This window comes from Mustelus asterias, unplaced genomic scaffold, assembly GCF_964213995.1.
Source record: "Mustelus asterias unplaced genomic scaffold, sMusAst1.hap1.1 HAP1_SCAFFOLD_293, whole genome shotgun sequence".
Lineage (NCBI taxonomy): Eukaryota > Metazoa > Chordata > Chondrichthyes > Carcharhiniformes > Triakidae > Mustelus > Mustelus asterias.
The window spans coordinates 54,209-74,873 of NW_027590258.1; the positions used below are offsets into that span (position 1 = coordinate 54,209).

The following is a 20,665-nucleotide window of genomic DNA, read 5'->3' on the forward strand; positions in this document are numbered from 1 at the left end:
CGCCGGCCCAGGTGGTGCAATCTGGATCATAATTTTTAGGTCTGAAAAAAAAGTTTCCCACGGAAGGGAAATCGTGCTTGACAAATCTTCTGGAATTTTTTGAGGATGTGGCCGGTAGAGTGGACAAGGGTGAATCAGTGGATGTTGTGTATCTGGACTTTCAAAAGGCTTTTGACAAGGTCCCACACAAGAGATTAGTGAGCAAAATTAAAGCTCATGGTATTGGGGGTAATGTATTGATGTGGATGAAGAACTGGTTAGCAGACAGGAAGCAGAGAATGGGGATAAACGTGTCCTTTTCAGAGTGGCAGGCAGTGACTTGTGGGGAACCACAGGGTTCAATGCTGAGATCCCAGCTATTCACAATATACATTAATGATTTGGATGAAGGAATTGAATGCAATATCTCCAAATTTACAGATGACACTAAGCTGGGTGGCAATGTGTGCTGTGAGGAGGATGCTAAGCGGCTGTTGGGTGACTTGGACAGGCTGGCTGAATGGGCAAATTCTTGGCAAATGCAATATAATGTGGATAAATGTGAGGTTATCCACTTTGGTGGCAAAAACAGGAAGGAAGATTATTACCTGAATGGTGGCAGTTTAGGAAAAGGGACAGTGCAATGTGACCTGGGTCTCATGGTGGAACAGTCGCTGAATGTTGGCATGCAGGTACAGCAGGCGGTGAGGAAAGCTAATGGCATGCTGGCCTTCATAGCAAGAGGATTTGAGTACAGGAGTAAGGATGTCTTGTTGCAGTTATACAGGGCCTTGGTGAGGTCACACCTTGAATATTGTGTGCAGTTTTGGTCTCCTAGTCTGAGGAAGGACATTCTTGCTATTGAGGGAACCCAGCGTGGGTTCACCAGACTGATTCCTGGAACGGCAGGACTGACATATGAAGAGAGACTGGATCGACTGAGCTTGTACTTACTGGAATTTAGAAGAATGAGAGGGGATCTCATAGAAACATATAAAATCCTGATGGGACTGCACAGGCTAGATGTGGGAAGAACTAGCGGTCACAGTCTAAGAATAAGGGGTAAGCCATTCAGGACTGAGAATAGGAAGAACTTCTTCACTCAGAGAGTTGTGAATCTGTGGAATTCTCTACCACAGAAAGCTGTTGGGACAGTTTGTTAGATATGTTCAAGAGGGAGCTGGACGTGGCCCTTGTGGCTAAAGGGATCAAGGGGTATGGAGAGAAAGCGGGAGTGGGATACTGAAAGTGCATGATCAGCCATGGTCATATTGAATGGTGGTGCAGATTTGAAGGGCTGAATGGCCTACTCCTGCACCTATTTTCTATGTTTCTATGTTTGAAAAGCACTGTGCTTGTGGCGCAAAGCTTCTGATTCACCCACCCTGGGGGTGATCTGGGGAGGGAGGAATGTAGCGCAGAACCTCGCTCAGACCTGAGACGGGGAGTCAGCAATCTCTAAGGAGCATCACAGAACATTCCTCACTGCAAGTCGTCATTACTCTCCTACATTGACTGGCACTCATGGACTCCCCAGCCCCAGAACACTCATGATTGAGATCTCGGCCACCTTCATGACCTGGTTGGGGGGAGGAGCAGGTTCCGCTACAGGCCAGCAAGCTAGTCTTCATCCATGAAGCAGAAGGCGATGAAGGCATCTTCAGCCTTCCTGCCCATGTGTACATTTACCCCTGCCTGGTCTCCACCCTCAGGCTCCTCAGTGGGCTCTTCCTCAGCATCCTCTGGCACGTCCCTCTTTGTCCGAGGACATGTGCTGTTCCTCAAGATTGTCCTCAGGAAGCTCCTTGCTCCATTGCAGAGCCAGGTTGTGGACAGCAGCACAGCAGACTACAACAATGCGGGGGACACTCTGAGGACTCTACTGAAGGGCCCCACCAGACCTGTCAAGGCAACAGAACTGCATTTTTAACAGGCCGATGCACCACGCGATGACGGATCAGCTCACACTGTGAGCCTCATTGTACCTGGTCTCTACAGTGGTTTGTGGCCTCCACACTGGCGTCATTAGTCATGGCCTGAGGGCATATCCCTTGTCCTCAGGAAGCCATCGTTGCAGTCTGGAATAGTCCCTCGCAGATTCCAGGGGTCTGCAACTGGCCGAGGATGAAGCTGTTATCCATGTTCCCTGGTAAATGGACACACATATGCATGACCCACATGTGGGCATTGCACACCAACTGGACATTGAGGGAGTGGAACTCCCTTCGGTTGATGAAAAGGACTCCCTGGTGCCATGGGGGTGTGGAGAACCTGTGACAGACCAGCTAAATGCCCAAATCATGTAGTCCTCTTATCCTGCCAGGCATGGTCCAGGTCAAAGTGGATGTAGTCGACAGCCCTTGCATACAGTGCATTATCAGCTCACAGATGTACTTATGGGCAGATGCCTGTTCAATACCGCAGAGGTCCACGACGGATCCCTGGGTGGGCCCCATGGTGAAGATGTTCAGGGCTGCTGTGACCTTGACAGCGACAGAGTGGAAGCTGGATCAGTATGTTAGAGAAAAATGAATAAAAGGATATGGTGATAGGGTGAGATGAGGTAGGGTGGGAGGAGGCTTGTGTGGAGCATAATCATTAACATAGACATATTGGGCTGAATCGATTATTTCTGTGCTATAAAATTTGATGTAATAAATGTGTGGTACAAGGTACTTTTTCATAGATGGCAGAAATTAATGGATGAAATGGGCAACTTATTTAAAGATTATGTATTGAATATATACCATACTTCATATCTATTTAATGAAATGATTTTTAATCGATTTCAGGGGGTTATTTTAGTCATAGTTATTCCTACTCTGTATTTCGCTCTCACATTCTTTTTCCTGAGAGTATATTATGCAATAATTTTCCACCCCTGTTTTTCCCAATTTACTCCTACAACAGTTCTCAAACCAACACCATGGCCTGAGATTTTTTGCCCATTGGGTGCGCGCATGCGATAGGCCTGGAAGTGGATGTGAAACGCATTCCGGGCCACAGTCTGCTCCAGAGCGCAATTTCACACTGATTGGCCAGTTAACGGCCCTCCAGCATGAAACACACTCTATGAAAGATTCAGCACTGCCAGGAAGGATAGGTAGAGGGCCGGAAAGGCATGGTGTGGGCTGGCGTTTCTAATGTGCTTCCTCAGGGGGAATAGCCGTTGCGGAGCTGTCTCAGGGAGCTGCTGCCCTGTGAAAAATAAATATTGATGTTAAAACTATGCCACAAGTGTCTAGGCAGCACAATCAAGCATAGACCTCAGTCCCCAGACACTTTTGTTAATTTTATTTCAGCCCTGACAGTTCATCCCACCCTGGATTGAGGTTACAGCTAAAATGTAAAGGTCACCTAGCTAATTGGCCTGTCCACCAACTGTAAAGGCAGACGGGCCACGTAAAAATTGCATTCAATTGGCCCCTTAATGGGCTAAATGCCTACTTGATTTTTGGTGGGCACATGCAAGAGTCGAAATATTGCGCAAGTGTGCGATGACATCAGGACATGCACCCAAAGTCTTCTTCCATAGTTTCACGTGCTTCTGGGTCATGCGCATGCCCGCTTGCTCAACATAAAATTTTGACCCATCAGTTTCTTACGAAAGGCTGTTGTTAACACTTCACAATTAATCTATGTCATTGTGCCTGACTCCCCATTTTGCCCCCTTGCAGCAATGCAGCTGAGATTCAGTGACAAAAGGACTGAAATCTTATCATACCTGAGTGTAGCACATGCTATATTGTCCATACAACCATTTTTTGTTTGTCCCTTCACTTGAAAATTGATGCCATGACATTGGTATTTAGACACGCAGTGAAATTTTCTTAATGGATTAGGGCAAGCAAAGCAATACTTCTAATCAACTTTGTGTTCACTCAGACTGGATATACCAGTGCTAAGTATTATCTTGTTTGTACAATGGGGAGAGCTTACATCAATGTATGAATTGAAAATATGCCACTTAAACAGTACAAAAAGAAAAGGCAGAAAAGTACAGGGAATGAGGGCAAGAAAACAAAAAGTGCAAACTGAATTAACCTTGAGCAAAATGCCTCAAGCTTAAGGTTTCAAGTTTTAACAACTGTAGAACAGTATTGTCAAATATTTTCTGTCAAAATACTTTTCTTTTTTCCCCCTTATTTTTCTTTTAAAATACGGAATGCTTTGTTTGTACCACATGCAAGAAACAATACTTTTCACTGTATACGAACACATGTGACAATAATAAATCAAATCAAAATCAAATCAAATCAAAATCAAATCAATGTTAATAGACCTCATTGCCTTTATCCAATAATCCTTACCCAAAGGAAATAATGGGAGATGAGTTTCCAAATAAACTACTGGGAAATAGTTTGGTTCCGTATTGGGCTTGTCACATGATCCACTGACTATTTTGATCGATGGAAGAACAACCCTCCGTCTGTGATAACTCTGCAATGGGAAAAATTGTCATGTCGTACATCCATAATTAATGACCCCCTCCCCCCGACCACACTGTACCTACCCCCACCACACACACACACACACGGACAAAAGAACCAATCAGTGGCTCAGTGATTGTACCCAATAAGTAGGTGCACCATACCGATCATGAAGGTGCCAGGCCAGATCTTATTTGTGTTGTGTTAGCTGGGCTAGTTATTGTGACTCTGGGTGGGATTTTCCAGCTCTTCCCACTGTGGTGGGTTCTTCCAGTCTTGCCAATGGTCACCTCCGGCAGCAGGTTCCCTGGCAGCGGGACAAGCAAGTCACACAAAGTCGTAAACATTGGTGGTCGATGGCAAGGTGCCTCCATCACTGGGAAGCATGGGGAGAGAGAGTGCTGGAAAGTCCCGCCCACTATATTTGACCTCAATTGCTCCTGGGAAGGGGAAGTTAACTGTGAACTTAGAAAACAACCAAAAGCTGAAACACAGTTTGAATAAATCTTCTAGAGCAAAACAATCCTGAATTTTAAAAAAATGACATATGAAGACAAGAACATGCACTGAAAGTGCAATGGGTTTGCTGCTCCCTCCCTTTCCCCATGACTGCGGTTTATTTTCCTTTCTGCTGGTGCTTCTCCTGTAGACCGTTAATGGGGATTCCTGATCCAATGAAAATTCATACCCATAGTACATAGGCTAGAATTTTCAGGAAGCCCATGTAATCCGGAGAGGCTGGCTGGCTTTGTTCTTTTCCCCTCCCCAGATTTAAAAAAAAGCGTCACCAGTTTCAGAGAAGGCAGGTTGTTGGTGTCCTGCTCCCTTGAAGTCAATAACCATTCCCGAGAAATTTTAGTTTTTTTTGAAAAGAGAAATGCATCATACCTCGGGACAGTGTTCAGGACCGGAGCAAGTTGGTTTGATTCTATCTGCGCACTTTCCAATTGTGGTCACTGGAGCAGAAATCCTGGCCACATTTCCTTCTCATTCATCCAAAGGCCCTGGGGAAAATCACAGTGCCCTGACTGATTTAAAGCATTCTAGTTAAAGGTTCTGATAAGCAATGTGTTTGCTGGTATGTATATGAAGGGATGACTGGGATTGGTAAGCAAGAAACACTGGGACTGTACAATAGTTTTGGACTTGTTACATGCGTTTGTGGCTTTTGATGTGATGCACAAATATAGATTGAATGTAGATCGTCAGTAACATCCCTGGCCACCCATTGTCCCATATGTGCTTTCAGTAGAGAATAATAATTTAACTGCAAATGACCCATATCATTTTACTATTTGATGGATACTTGATGGATTCTTCACATTGTGGAATGTCTCAGCAGATCTATGCTCCCTATTATTTCTGTATTGAACACATTTAAAATATTCTATAATGAGTCTCTTCATCTTTGCTTTATTTCAGTTCCAATGCCAATTAAAGCCAATGGTAGTTCATTTTCATCAAGCATGCACAAGGATGGCTTGATTGGAGGGGTGACGAACCCAAATGAAGTGTTCTGCTCCGTCCCAGGCCGCCTGTCACTGCTCAGCTCCACGTCCAAGTACAAAGTGACTGTGGGGGAGGTTCAGAGGCGCCTGTCACCGCCAGAGTGTCTGAACGCATCATTACTCGGAGGAGTGCTCAGGAGGTGAGTGAAGGAGAAGAATAAGTAACAGATGGGGGAGGAACTGCTGAGAGAAAATGGGTGTTGGGATCAAAGAGGAGTGAGGAGTAATGAAAACATTGTATTGAACAGTGAGGTAAAAGTAAAGTAGTATTGAGGGTAAAAGTGTGGAAAAGGGATGAATAAAGAGCATAACTGAGGAAGAAAAAATATTTTTGTTATTTGTTCATGGGATGTGAGCATCACTGGCTGGGCCAGCATTTATTGCCCATCCCTGAGGCAATTAAAAGTCAACCACATTAGTGTAGATCTGGAGTCACCTGGTCAGACCAGGTAAGGATAATAGATTGCCTTCCCTAAAGGACCTATCCCCCAGTTAGGTTTTTATGACAACCAATTCATGACCATCGTTAGATTTTTACTGTTTTCAAATTTCACCACCTGCCATGGCAGGATTTGAACTCAGGTCCACAGAGCATTACCCTGGATCTCTGGTCCAGCAACAATACCACTACAGCACTGCCTCCCCCTAACCAGCCATTTTAAAAGTGCAAACCAAGTAGTAGAATAAAAGGACAGAGACAATGCAAAATACATTGAAATTAAATTTATTTCAAGTAAGAATAAGCTTGGATAATACGTTTTATATTTTGACAAAATATAGCTCAGCTTATAAGTATCTCAAACAGACAGACCAGAAGTTCATGAGTTGTTACTTTTCCAGCTGTGCACAGGTTTGAAACAAGTGTCTATCTTTCTTAGGGCAAAATCGAAAAACGGAGGCAGGTCTTTGAGGGAAAAGTTGGAAAAGATTGGATTGAATTTGCCTGCAGGAAGACGCAAAGCAGCCAATGTTACCTTACTCACCTCACTTGTCGAAGGTAAGGCACTTTTCAACAACCACTCAAGGGCATCAGTATTATACATTCATCCTTAAACCTTTTGGTCCTGCATGCTGATGAATGCACATAGAGCTTAGGAAGTACTTATGCCCTTGTGAATTCATCAATTGCACATAAAAAGTCAAGCAATTAGTTTTCAGTCTCAAACTCAGGAATTTGATTCTGCAAAATCCTACGGCAATTTCCCTGGTATGCACCAAACATGTACTCAGCATATCACAAACTGTTTTATATTAATAATGGATGACAACACACAAGTACATGAAGATCCACAGCATGTCGACTGAACTCATTGACCAAGCAAATGAGGTAAGGAGCTCAACTTCATTCTGTTGCCTACCAACTTTGTGACTGTATCCTTAAATATAATCTGTTCCTGATAGTCAAAAATTACTTGATGTAGTAAAAAAAATTCAAATGATCTAATCATTCAAATCATGCATGTGAAAGCACAGTAAAGTTGGAATTCAGTGTTACAAACAGAATTATCAGACAATTTAAAATAAGCAACTATGAATTAGAAAGAGTTGACGTAAATATACAGATAGAACGCAGAAAGTTTTACATATTCAGGATAACATAGGAATAGGAGTAGGCCATTCAGCCCCTCAAGCCTGCTCTGCCATTCAGCTAGATGGTGGCTGATCTTCTACTTCAACACCATTTTCCCGCACTAACCCCATATCCCTTGATATCATTAGTACCTCAAAATCTACCAATCTCTTTCTTGAATGTACTCCATGACTGACATTCCACATAGAAATCATAGAAACCATAGAAACCCTACAGTGCAGAAGGAGGCCATTCGGCCCATCGATTCTGCACCAACAACAATCCCACCCCAGGCCCTATCCCCACAACCCCACACATTTACCCTGCTGATCCTTCTAACCTACACATCCCGGAACACTAAGGGGCAATTTAGCATAGCCAATCAACCTAACCCGCATGAAATGGGGTAGAGAATTCTAAAGATTCATTGTCCTCTGTGTGAAGAAATTCCTGATAGCCAAGTTCCGCACACACGAGGACGGCCTCAACCGGGATATTGGGTTCATGTCCCACTATTTGTAACCCCCACAGAGTTTCACTGGCTGTCTTGTCTGGAGACAATACACATCTTTTTAGCCTGTCTTGATGCTCTCTCCACTCATGTTGTTTTGTTTCTTAAAGACTTGATTAGTTGTAAGTATTCGCATTCCAACCATTATTCATGTAAATTGAGTCTGTGTCTTTATATGCTCTGTTTGTGAACAGAATTCCCACTCACATGAAGAAGGGGCTTGCAGCTCCGAAAGCTTGTGTGGCTTTTGCTACCAAATAAACCTGTTGGACTTTAACCTGGTGTTGTTAAACTTCTTACTATACTTAGTGAACAAACAGGGTCTTGATCTGGAACTCTCGATGGCATTTCAGCCGATGACTGCTAATATTATTAAGGTCATTGATGAGGAACTCAGTTTAGTAGTGCAGAATATCAGTGCTCCTTCTATAGAACTGTAGAATACTGGCAAAAGTCTTGATGAAGCAGAAAGGCGAACTGTTGCTGTTAAAAATGCAACTTCTTTGGTTGAGGCTCACTTAAAGTTCTTGGAAGTGCAGCTGCTTGGTTAGTTAGAATTCCTTGACAAGCTAGAAAACCGAGGCTGGAGGAAAATGTCTGGATTAAGAGTAAGTTCCCAGTTAAATTCTTTGAGAGCTGTCTACCACTTTTCCTTAATTTAGAAATGAAAGCAGGGTGCATTAAGTTAAAAAGGACACATCATATCCTGTCTCTGAGGCCTAGGGACATTCAATGACCTTGGCTCATGATTATGCAATTTCATAACTTCAAGGATCACCAAAGAGTATTGGAGGCAGCTAGATGTAATGGGATCTTGCTCTATGATGGAGCGAAGTTCTCTTTCTTTCCAGATCTCAGCGGTGATACAACAGAGGCGTGAGGGATTCGATGAAGTTAGAAGACGACGAAGGCCGTTGGAGTGCAATATGCCCTACTGTTTCCTGCTACACTCAGTGCGACATTCAACAACTCCATAAAGACAATCCGCCTAAAGACATGGCTTTTGTGAACTCCTTGGAAGACAATAATTTGGAATAGCAGACTGCAGTTCACTGTAAAATCCAAACTCTATCCCTTGTCATTATAATTCCTTCCTGATTCTGTGTTGGTGTTTATCATTCTGATAGCAGCGAGCTAGTGATTGAGCACTACAGTGAGTTTTTATCCTTAAGATTAGCAGGGACTTCCATTTGTCCTTAATGGAAAACATTCCTCAGCATGCTCCTTCCAGTTAAGGAATATGCTATGCAACACTAGGACTATGTAAAAATATCCTTCTTCCTTTCTTTCCTTCTGAACGCTTATAATGATGGTGTATGCTTTATGGCCTTCTTTACACTGATCATAATAAACATGAGTAGCACCACTGCTGGAGGTGGGTGAGTGTCTTAAGTCATAATAGGAGGGGTTATAATACAGAAAGGGCATTCTGTTCTTGTTTTTTTTGTGGCATATCCTGCCTCCTCTTTCTTGATGAGAAAGACTCCTTGGTGTAATTCTGGAAGGTTTGTAGGCGTAACCCTACAGGGCTTCACATTTGGTGAGGAAAACCCCATTAGAATTAATGATTTCTTGTTTTTTATTATTATTGTGGGGTTAAAGAATCATTAATTGGTTCTTGCAAAGGTACAGACAATTTTCATGTTCTAGAAAAAGATTTTATAATGTATCACTGGCACTGCTGGTATAGCTGGAGATGGGGCAAGTGTGTTTAGGTGCACACATGAGCGGGCAAGAAAATCTTTGATGGGTAAGCCATTTTCTTTGTGTCAATATCCGATACTCTATTGCGGAATAAGCAATGGCAAAAGCTACTTTGAAACTTTGCCCCTGGAATGTACGGGGGATACATCATCCTATTGAAAGAAAAAAGATTTTGTCTTTCCTTAAAAAGGAGAAAGTTGATATAGCTTCGCTGCAGGAAACTCATCTGGATGCAAGGAGCAACTGAAATTTAAGTGGGATTGGGTGGGGCAGGTGATTTTTGCCTCCTCGACTAGTAGCTGTGGGGTTGCGGTTTTAGTTAATAAGAATGTGCCTTTTAGAGTGGAGAACTGTGTGAAGGATAAAGGGGGGAAGGTATGTGATTGTTAAGGGGCTGCTGCATGGGGAAAGCATTTTGATAATGAATGTCTTGTTGCTAAAATCTTTATGGATTTTGCTGAATTAACATCCACAAATTTCTTCATAGTTGAGACTTCAAATGTCATCTTAATCCTTTGATGGATAAACTTCCTATAACTAGGAATCCTCCCACTCCAACAGGCAAAGGCATTAGCATCGGTATGCGAGGAAGTGGGGTACTTGGACGTTTGGAGGACACTGAATCATAAAGATAAATAGTTCACCTTCTGCTCCGCTCCCCATAAATGTAACACTAAAGTTGATTATTTTTTCATGCCAAAAATAACATTACACTCAGTGGTCTCCTGCTCCATAGGTAGTATTGTGAACTCTGATCATGTTGCCATTTTCCTGTCATTTCTATTCAAGGGGATTCATCCTTGTTCTAGATCTCAGAGATTTAATGTTTTTCCGCTTATGGATTATAACCTTAACTCATATTTTAAGGCTGAATTTTATCTCTACTACTACTCAGTCAATTCTTTATCTGAAGTAAGCCCCCCAATCCTGTGGGAAACCTGAAGGCTTTTGCAAAGAGTTTGGTCATTTCATTTATGGCCAACAAAAAGTGTAAAATGCTGGAGCAACATATCAGTTTGAAGTTAAATTGGCTGAAACAGAAAGAGAGTATGGTAAGAATCCTAGCCAGTCAATGCTGAAAGAAATTAATGCAATCCAAATGGCACTGGAACCCTTGCTGACTTGATGTGCTGAGAGGAGTATAAAGTTTGCCAAACAAAAACTATGTGAGTTTGGAAATAAATTGAGTAGATATTTGGCTCTTCTTACTGAGAAGAAGGTAGACTGTAAGGCTATTTCACCTGTGCTAGATTCCAAGGGTAATAGAATGATTAGGACAGAGTATATTAATAAAGCATTTAAAAACTTCTATGCCAATTTATACAAAACAGTACAGTCCGGAGATGCACTAGGAGATGTGGAGTGCTTTTATTATTCCTTTAAATTCCCAACAATTTCTAAAGACCAAAGGCCAACCTTAAATGCTCCCATTTCTAAGGGGAAAGTGTTTTTTGCCTAGACGGACCTTCAAGGTCTGGCAAGGCTCCGGGGCCTGATGACTTGGGAGTGAATTTTATCAGGAATTTAAAGATTTACTAATAGATCTTCTAATTGGTATGTGTAACCATTCATTTGAAGCAGGGCGACTGCCTCAGTTGCTTCAAGAAATGAATATCTCTTTTATTTTGAAGGCAGGCGAGAGTCCTGAGGAATGTACATCCTACAGACCAATTTCACTCTTGAATGTAGATTTGAAATCGTCTAAAATACTGGTGTTGCATCTGGAAAAAACCCTCCCCTTGCTTATCCAGGATGATCAGAGTGGGTTCATAAAGGGCCAGAATCATATAATAATGTTACAACAATAATTAAACATTATTCAAGTCTTCCAAAAGTAGGTGATAGATAACTTAGTGATCTTATTAGATACAGAGAAAGCTTTTGCCCTGGTGGAGTAGAATTAATTATTTTACAGGCTGCAGAAATTTGGGCTCTGGGAGGAGTTTGTTAAGTGAGTACAAGTGCTTTATAAAAATCCACTGGCGGCAGTTCTTACTGTAGGAAGTCTCACAACGCCAGGTTAAAGTCCAACAAGTTTATTTGGTAGCAAAAGCCACTAGCTTTCGGAGCGCTGCTCCTTCGTCAGGTAAGTGGGAGTTCTGTTCACAAACAGGGCATATAAAGACACAAACTCAATTTACAAAATAATGATTGGAATGCGAGTCTTTACAGGTAATCAAGTCTTAAAGGTACAGACAATGTGAGTGGAGAGAGCGTTAAGCACAGGTTAAAGAGATGTGTATTGTCTCCAGACAAGACAGTCAGTGAGATTTTGCAAGCCCTGGCAAGTCGTGGGGGTTACAGATAGTGTGACATGAACTCAAGATCCCGGTTGAGGCTGTCCTCATGTGTGCGGAACTCAGCTATCAATCTCTGCTCAGCAACTCTGCGTTGTCATGTGTCGTGAAGGCCGCCTTGGCGAACGCTTGCCGGAAGATCAGAGGTCGAATGCCCGTGACCGCTGAAGTGTTCCCCAACAGGAAGAGAACACTCTTGCCTGGTGATTGTCGAGCGGTGTTCATTCATCTGTTGTCATAGCGTCTCCCCAATGTACCATGCCTCGGGACATCCTTTCCTGCAGCGTATCAGGTAGACAATGTTGGCCGAGTTGCAAGAGTATGTACCGTGTACCTGGTGGATGGTATTCTGATGGCATCCGTGTCGATGATCTGGCACGTCTTGCAGAGGTTGCTGTAGCAGGGTTGTGTGGTGTCGTGGTCACTGTTCTCCTGAAGGCTGGGTAGTTTGCTGCGGATAATGGTCTGTTTGAGGTTGTGCGGTTGTTTGAAGGCAAGAAGTGGGGGTGTGGGGATGGCCTTGGCGAGATGTTCGTCTTCATCAATGACATGTTGAAGGCTCCAGAGAAGATGTCGTAGCTTCTCCGCTCCGGGGAAGAACTGGACGACGAAGGGTACTCTATCTGCCGTGTCCCATGTTTGTCTTCTGAGGAGGTCGGTGTGGTTTTTTGCTGTGGCGCGACAGTCTTGTCTGGAGACAATACACATCTCTTTAACCTGTGCTTAACGCTCTCTCCACTCACATTGTCTGTACCTTTAAGACTTGATTACCTGTAAAGACTCGCATTCCAATCATTATTTTGTAAATTGAGTTTGTGTCTTTATATGCCCTGTTTGTGAACAGAACTCCTACTTACCTGACGAAGGAGCAGCGCTCCGAAAGCTAGTGGCTTTTTCTACCAAATAAACCTGTTGGACTTTAACTTGGTGTTGTGAGACTTCTTACTGTGTTTACCCCAGTCCAATACGGCATCTCCACATCATGGCAGTTCTTACTAACAGTTATAGAGCTGCTAATTTTACTCTTCAGCAAGCAACTAGGCAGTTACGCATTAGCCCTGTTATTGTTTGCAGTAGCTATTGAGCCCCTAGTGGAGGCAATTAGACATAATCCTTCTGCTATTTGGGTTGTCCAGTGGTGGAAACATGTAACGTTTTGTACGGTAGAAAAATATCCCAAGGTGATTCATCGTGGCAAAAGGCAATACAGCCACTGAGCCAAAGAAAGAAAGATTGGGACTGAGTGATCAGATTGGCTGAAGAGGCATTTTGCAAGGAGGGGGAAGGGGGAAGCAGACAGGAGGAAATTCTGGAGCTTGGGGCTTTGGTGGCTGAAAGTGTACCTGCCAAATGTGGGGCAAAAGGACAGGGAGTCGGGGAACAGAAAGTTTGGGGGGAAGGTTTAGCGCTGAAGGAAGTTACAGAGATAGGGATGGTCAGGCCTTGAAGGTCATTAACAATAATACATTTCAAAATCTTAGTTAATTACAAGTGAACAAAATGGGCACGAGTTTTCTAGCTGTAAGTTCTGTCTCTGGTAAACTCCATTAATAAGTTTGGGATAAAGGAAATAGAAACTTTTAGGTCTGGAGGCTAAAAATGCATTGATGAATCTTTCCCATTATGATAAGCAGCATCATTATAATCTTTACAGTTTGAAAGATTGCCAGAAACAAATTATTCATGCTGCCTCTCTTCCATTTCAGCAAACAAATAGTGTCCTGACTCTTTGGAAACAATGAAGGATTTAACAAACATTCTTTTGTTTGAATACTTAGAGGGTGAACTCCACCTTTGTACTGTCTTTTGAAAAGTCAAACTGTTACAATGATTAATAATAACATCCTTTTGGCCTGACTGGTTCAGTGTTTAGATTTGTCTTACTTAAACAGTAAATGGTGACAACGATACTTTTTGGAGAACTGATCTGGGAAAGCTACAAAAGCCCAGTCGTGTGAGTGAGCAAGACTGATGTCAATCAAATCCTGCCACGGTTGTTTGTTAATTTAGAGGCATCGTACTGGTGGACTTAGTGATTGCTCCAAGTCTGCACTTATGACAACCAGCCGTCACTCACTGTCTGGATTTTGTGGTCAATAGCAAAGTATCTGGTATTGGCCACTGACCTCAAAAGAAGCTGCCCGTGAAGGTCCAATGATGTCTGTGAGGTGGAGTTTCTATTTGATTCCGGCATCAGTTCAAGGGGATCTCTAGCAGGCAGCAACAGTGATGCCAGGAAGCAGGCTAATCACATTGAAGAATTCTCACAGGCAGCCAACCAGGAAGTGAAAAGCCCTGATTGCCTTTCATAGAATCCCGACAGTGCAGAAGGAGGCCATTTGGCCCATCGAGTCTGCACTGACCACAATCCCACCCAGGCCCTATTCCACTATTCCACTAACCCCACACATTTACCCTGCTAATCCCCCTGATGCTAGGGTCAATTTAGCATGGCCAATTAACCTAACCCGCACATCTTTGGACTGTGGGAGGGAACTGGAGCACCTGGAGGAAACCCACGCAGACACGAGAAGAATGTGCAAACTCCACACAGACAGTGACCCGAGGCCGGAATTGAACCTGGGTCCCTGGCGCTGTGAAGCAGCAGTGCTAACCACTGTGCCACCGTGCCGCCCACTTCTTAATCATTTTCCAGACAGCAAAATAAAGATTGGGACATACAGATGGGGATAAGATAGAAACTTAGCTATCATACACAAACTTTAAAGCAAATAATTTTATTATTTTAAAAATCAATGGAATTTTTTTAAACCATAATTGAAAAAATTGACATTTCACAAATATCAGATTAATTTTTTCAGGGTTAGATTTGTTGTTTTTCAGTAGTTTTGAAGTTAGTGACCTCATTCAACAAGGCACAACTTTTTCAATGATTTTTACAGTGAGAATAATAGAACAGGATTTTCCGGCCACGCTCAGTCCAAGACCAGAAAATCCCACCTGAGGTCAATGGACCGTTGCATGGTCCTGTCCTGCTGCTACGTTTCCCGTGGCGGGCGGGATGGAAAATTTCCATGGTGGGTGAGACAGAAAATTCCACCCATAGTGTAAAAATGAAAATTCATATCGATACAAGTAATTTCAGAAAAGTTTCATCTGTGGAATCTTCAGTGGTGCACTCTCTGGAGGATCAGGGAATCACCAGCAGAACCTTCTGGACTTCTGCATTCGACCATATCTGTGCAATTCCAGAAGGTGTCACTTAGACAAAGAATAGAGTGTTCATTACGTTGGTTCATTTTGTCACATCCATCCATTTTTTCAGGACACTCTTGATAAATGTTTCTATTTAATGATGAGACAAGTCAGTATAAAGCTAGTGCTTTATACTGTTGGGTAAAATCACTGGGTGACAACATGGTTATCAGTTAATAAGCACCTTCTGCACAGAACTAATCGCTGCTGAACAGACACTTGTTCAGTATCAGCTGGGAAGGGCTCTGCCCACTGTAAGGATGAGCTATGCAGGCCAGGGGTTGGATTGCCCCTGCAGGCTTTTACCAGTCCATCAGGCTGAAAAGTGAGTCAAAAGCCTGCACTTTAGGAAACAGCCACAAATTGTGATCCCCCCAGAGTAAGGCAGTGGGTGGACTTGCAGTCCAATTGAGGATGATGGGCAGGCCAGTCAGAAATGTTTCAGCTGGAAAGAAGCAGCAGGTGGTTATGGAATTTAAATAAGGGAAACTAGGGCCTGTCGAATTGGAGGACCCACCCTCTTTCCAACATCCCCAATCAACTCTTAACTAGGACGCCACCTCCAGGTAGTTAAACTGGTCCAGGAGCAGAATGGAGCTGGGGAACAGGTTACAGGCCAATAATGTTTTTTTTAGTGCTCACTTTGCCCTCCATCCTTGCTCTAGAGGGATTTAAAATCAATTCCTTGGAGTCTGGGTGGGTATTAGTTCTGCAGTACTAGGGGTACTTTTTTAACCTACCTGCTGGGCAGGAAAGCAGCTGATTTGACTGAGCACTCTCAGTTGCAGTCAAGGGAGAGTAAACTAGGTGGGCAATTTGAATAGATGGTCAACTTGAACCTTGCCCATTTCCTGTTAGGCGACTTAGATTAAAAGTAAAATTAGTGCTGGGGAAACTCACTCCCAGCGTCCTTAGAGTTCACAAAACTGGGAGGTCAAATGCAGAGAAATGAGTTAAATTTCTCCTCCCATAAACGTAGGCTTATTTCTAGTCAACATTGAATCCAGCTTTCACTACTGGATCTGGAACTACGTTGAAGTAATTGTTTCTGCTCCTAAAGCCATTTTGCAGGCACCAAAGTAATACTAAACCTAAAACAACACAGGGTGTTATGACTGGCGTGATTTGAAAGTAATGTGAACACTACAATCCAGGAGGAGAAATCAGGTCATTTTGGAGGCAAATCTAATTATCTGCCTGATTAGCCAGAGTGTGTACAAGGAAATGAAGAACTGTTTCTAAAAGGAAATTGCTAACATTTGATAAATAATAAACAATTGATTTATAGATGATCTGTTTGTTTTCTCAATCTTAGACTTTGAAGAGGGCTAATCTACTTGGTATTTTTATGTTGTATTGAAGTTTCTGAATTGTAATCCATGTGATTCCAAACAATATGGCTAAAAACTCTCCACCTTCACATGCAACACACACACATTCACACACACACACATACACACACTCACACACACCTCACACACACATACACCCCACGCACGCACACCGACACTCATGCACGCACACACACAGTTATAGACAGTTATGCATGTATCCCTATACAGTCTTGGGCTGTTTATTTTTTACTCACTTATTCTCATTCTGTGTAATACTGGCATTGTTTGACATTAGAAACCATCATAGAAACCCTACAGTACAGAAGGAGGCCATTCGGCCCATCAAGTCTGCACCAACAACAATCCCACCCAGGCTCTATCCCTGCAACCCCAGATACTTACCCCACTAATCCCTCTAACCTACACATCCCAAGACACTAAGGGGCGATTTAGCATGGCCAATGCGCCTAACTTACACGTCTTTGGACTGTGGGAGGAAACTGGAGCACCCGGAGGAAACCCACGCAGACAGGGGGAGAACATGCAAACTCCACACAGACAGTGACCCAAGCTGGGAATTGATCCCAGGTCTCTGATGCTGTGAGGCAACAGTGCTAACCACTGTGCCACTGTGCCGCCCACCTTTGATACCTATCCATCATCCCCAGAGTAAAACCTTAATCTTTGTTTACAATTTCCCTTTTATGTCATCCCACAGCCCCCAGTATCCCACTGTTAAACCTTCTGCCGCCTGATCTCCCGATGTGCTCACCGCTTTTCCAACCTTGACCTGTGCATCCCCCCCTTCCTCTAATTCACCGTCACTGACAACCTTTTGTCACCATGATCCTGTGTGCTCTGTAGCCTCTCCCTGCTACTTCTTACCCGGCTTTCAAAAATCTCTTCAAAACTTACTTCATCAACCATTCATATTGTCACCTTCACTAAATGGTCATTGTTGCTCTGCATCATTTAGAAAACTTTATCAGACATTATTTAGACTGCTACTTGAGTATTGTGTTCAGTTCTGGTCACCTCAAGGGCGTAATTGCATTCGAAAGAGTACAGAGGAAATTTACAAGGATGTTGCCAGGATTGGAAAATTGCCCCTATAAGGAAAGATTGGATAGGTTGGGATTGTTCTTCTGGGAACAGACAAGAATGAGGGGACTTGAATAAAATGATGAAGAACTTGGATAGAGTTGATGGGAAGGACCTATTCACTTTAGCCGAGAGGTCAGTGACTAGAGGACGTTTAAAGTGATTGGGAGAAAGATTAGAGGCGAGATAAGAGGAAAGGTCTTTTCACCCAGAGAGAGATCTGGAATTCACTACCTCAAGTGCGGTAATGTGAAGGGCTACCGACCAAATGCTGGAAAGTGGGATTAGGCCGGTTGGCTTGTTTCTCGGCCAGTACAGACATGATGGGCCAAGTGGCCTCTTTCTTTGCTGTAAACATTCTACTCTATTAAGCAGCTTGAAATTGTTTACTTTTTAATCGTATAATTGCAAAATGATTTTCTCCTTGTCTTCTTGCTCAATGTTTGTTACAGAGTTCCCTGTTTCTTTGTTCATTATTGCTCTCTTCAACAAGCATCTGTCTATCATTATTTACACTCTGTTATCATTTTCTCTCATTGTTACCTTCTTCCTGGTGCCCCTTCTTGTTTCTCCATTCTGTCATCACTGTCTCTCTCTATTCCCGTGTCTCTTAATCATTCTCTTTATCATTTCAACACAGCCTCAGTTCTTTAAAAGGATGAGTCCTTGTGCCTTCTTTTGTAACTCATTCATGGGATGTGAGCATTGCTAATTGCCCTTGAGAAGGTGGTGGTTCACTACGTTTTGAACTGCTGCAATCCATGTGGTGAAGGAATAGTGATATAGTCCCAAATCAGGATGAGTGACTTGGAGGGGAGCTTACAGATGGTGGTGCTCCCATTCATTTGGTGACCTTGTTCTACTAGTTGGAAAAGGCTGCGGTTCAGAATTTTCTGTTGGAGTGGCTTTGGTGAATTCCTTATTTGTTGGTTACTTGTTTATATTTATTCTCTCATTTTTTGATAAGAAATTGTATTTATAATTAATCTTCTATCATTTATATCTGCAGCAGAGTCCTCCTGTCCTGTTTTGGTTCACCTCAAATAAACCTCTGGACAAACCATTACATTCAGTTAGTCCTTTTTTGGCATTCGCCATGCAAACATTTTCTCATTGTCAGTGTAATGTGAGTGTCACTGTGCCCTATTTGGTAGCACTCTTACCCCTGAGTCATAGAATTGTGGGACTTGCAGCAAACAAAATCAGGGCTAACACTCTGAGATCAAGTGCAGAATCAAGCCCGAGATCAGGTATAGAATCATAGAATCCCTACAATGCAGAAGTGGGCCATTTTGGCCCATTTAGTCAGCACTGACTTTCTGACAGAGCAGCCCCCCCCTCCCCCCATCCTATCCCTGTAACCCAGCATTTACCCCATTAATTTCCTTAACCTATATATCTTGGGACACTGCGGGACAATTTAGCATGGCCAATCCACCTAACCTGCACATCTTTGGACTATAATGCCTGTTCTTGTCAGCTTGCATCCAGTATATCTCTCTTATGGGGACCATGACTTGGATTCACTTTAAATTTGATTTGGCTTTTGGAGCAAGCAAGGAGATGGTTTAAGGGCTTGCCCCGTCTACTCTGTGCATTGGCTTTGTAATATCGAGAAAGAAATAACAATTATATAAAAAATACTCCGATATCTGCTCTTTCAAGTGGATGTAAAAGATCACATGGTACTATTCTGAGGAAGAGCAGTAGCGTCATTCCTGATGTCCTGGCCAATATTTTTCCCTCAATCCATACCACAAAAACTTGTCATTATCACTTTACTGCTTGTGTGAGCTTGCTGTGTACAAGTTGATTGCTGCATTTCCCATATTATAATTGTGACTGCACTTGTAAAAAAAGAGTACACTGTTGGTTGTAAAGCACTTTGGGATGTCCCATGGTTGTGAAACCCAATATATAAATGCAAATCCTTTTTTTTATTGAGTTAATTTTATATTTGAATGGCTGAGGAATGGTAATTCAGTAATTCCTGATACCTTCTGTTTAGTCATTGGTCATATTAAGTGCTGTAAGTTCCAGTTTACATTTTTTCCAATACAGGTAATTTCCTTTGCTGAATATTTATTGTTGAGCCATCGGTAAGATGGGGCAATGTGACCAACTACTTTATCACAAAGCAGTGAAATATATTTGTAATAATGTGCAGAAGTCAGGTGGATGATTTTAATGTATTTTTCTATGCATCTTCAGTGTTTTTCTTCAGCGGTTGATCTTCTTTAGCCCAGGAGAGAAACTCCGACATGGGATTTGCGTTACTGGACATTTTGACTTTGTATAAATCAGAGATATTCTGATCCAGAGCGAAGAATACTTTGAAAGATTTATCATGAAACAAGAATCTGAAAAATGACAGATTAGGAAACAGATGATATTAATGGTACAGCGACTGGTGGGATTGCTCACAGCTAAAACTTAATAGAAATGTAGAAACAATTTGGGGGCACTGAACCCTTTCATGTGTGTCTTCACCATTGGAATTTATTTTCAATTCATAATTAAAAGACAATAGACATATGTAAATAGTTCTGGGGGATAGCAACTGAAGGATGTAAGAAGGGAAATGAGAGAGAGATAAATCTCATCACTGAAGTGCAGCAGCAGAAAACAAAATAGCAAAACATAAGTCCTGGAGTTTTTAATTTTTTCCTCGAGATGTTTTTGATTTCTACATTTCGAAGATGTGCAGGTGGATTGTTAGGTTAGGTGGATTGTCCATGCTAAATTGCCCTTCCATGTCCCAAGATGTGTGGGTTAGTGGGATTAGCGGGGTAAATATGTGGGGTTACGGGGACAGGGCAGGGTGGTGGACCTGGGTAAAATGCTCTGTTGGATGTTGGTGCAGACTTGATGGGCTGAATGGCCTCTTTCTGCACTGTAGGGATTCTATGATTCTACACTATGTAAATGAGCTCCAGCTCCTGATGTCCTAATGCTTTCACTTGACCAGAGATCAAGATAAATTTGTTGGCCGCCCGGATGATGAACTATGAACCT

The 20,665-nt window shown here is 42.7% G+C and overlaps 1 protein-coding gene across 1 annotated transcript in view; it reads left to right on the top strand.

The window, feature by feature from the left end:
* LOC144486173 (transcription factor AP-2-beta-like) overlaps nucleotides 1-20,665 on the top strand; it is a 79,737-nt gene that overhangs the window by 36,552 nt on the left and 22,520 nt on the right. Inside the window, exons 4-5 of the mRNA XM_078204264.1 lie at nucleotides 5,832-6,057; nucleotides 6,796-6,914. Of these exons, the coding sequence (XP_078060390.1) occupies nucleotides 5,832-6,057; nucleotides 6,796-6,914 (345 nt within the window). The remainder of the gene's footprint in view (nucleotides 1-5,831; nucleotides 6,058-6,795; nucleotides 6,915-20,665) is intronic.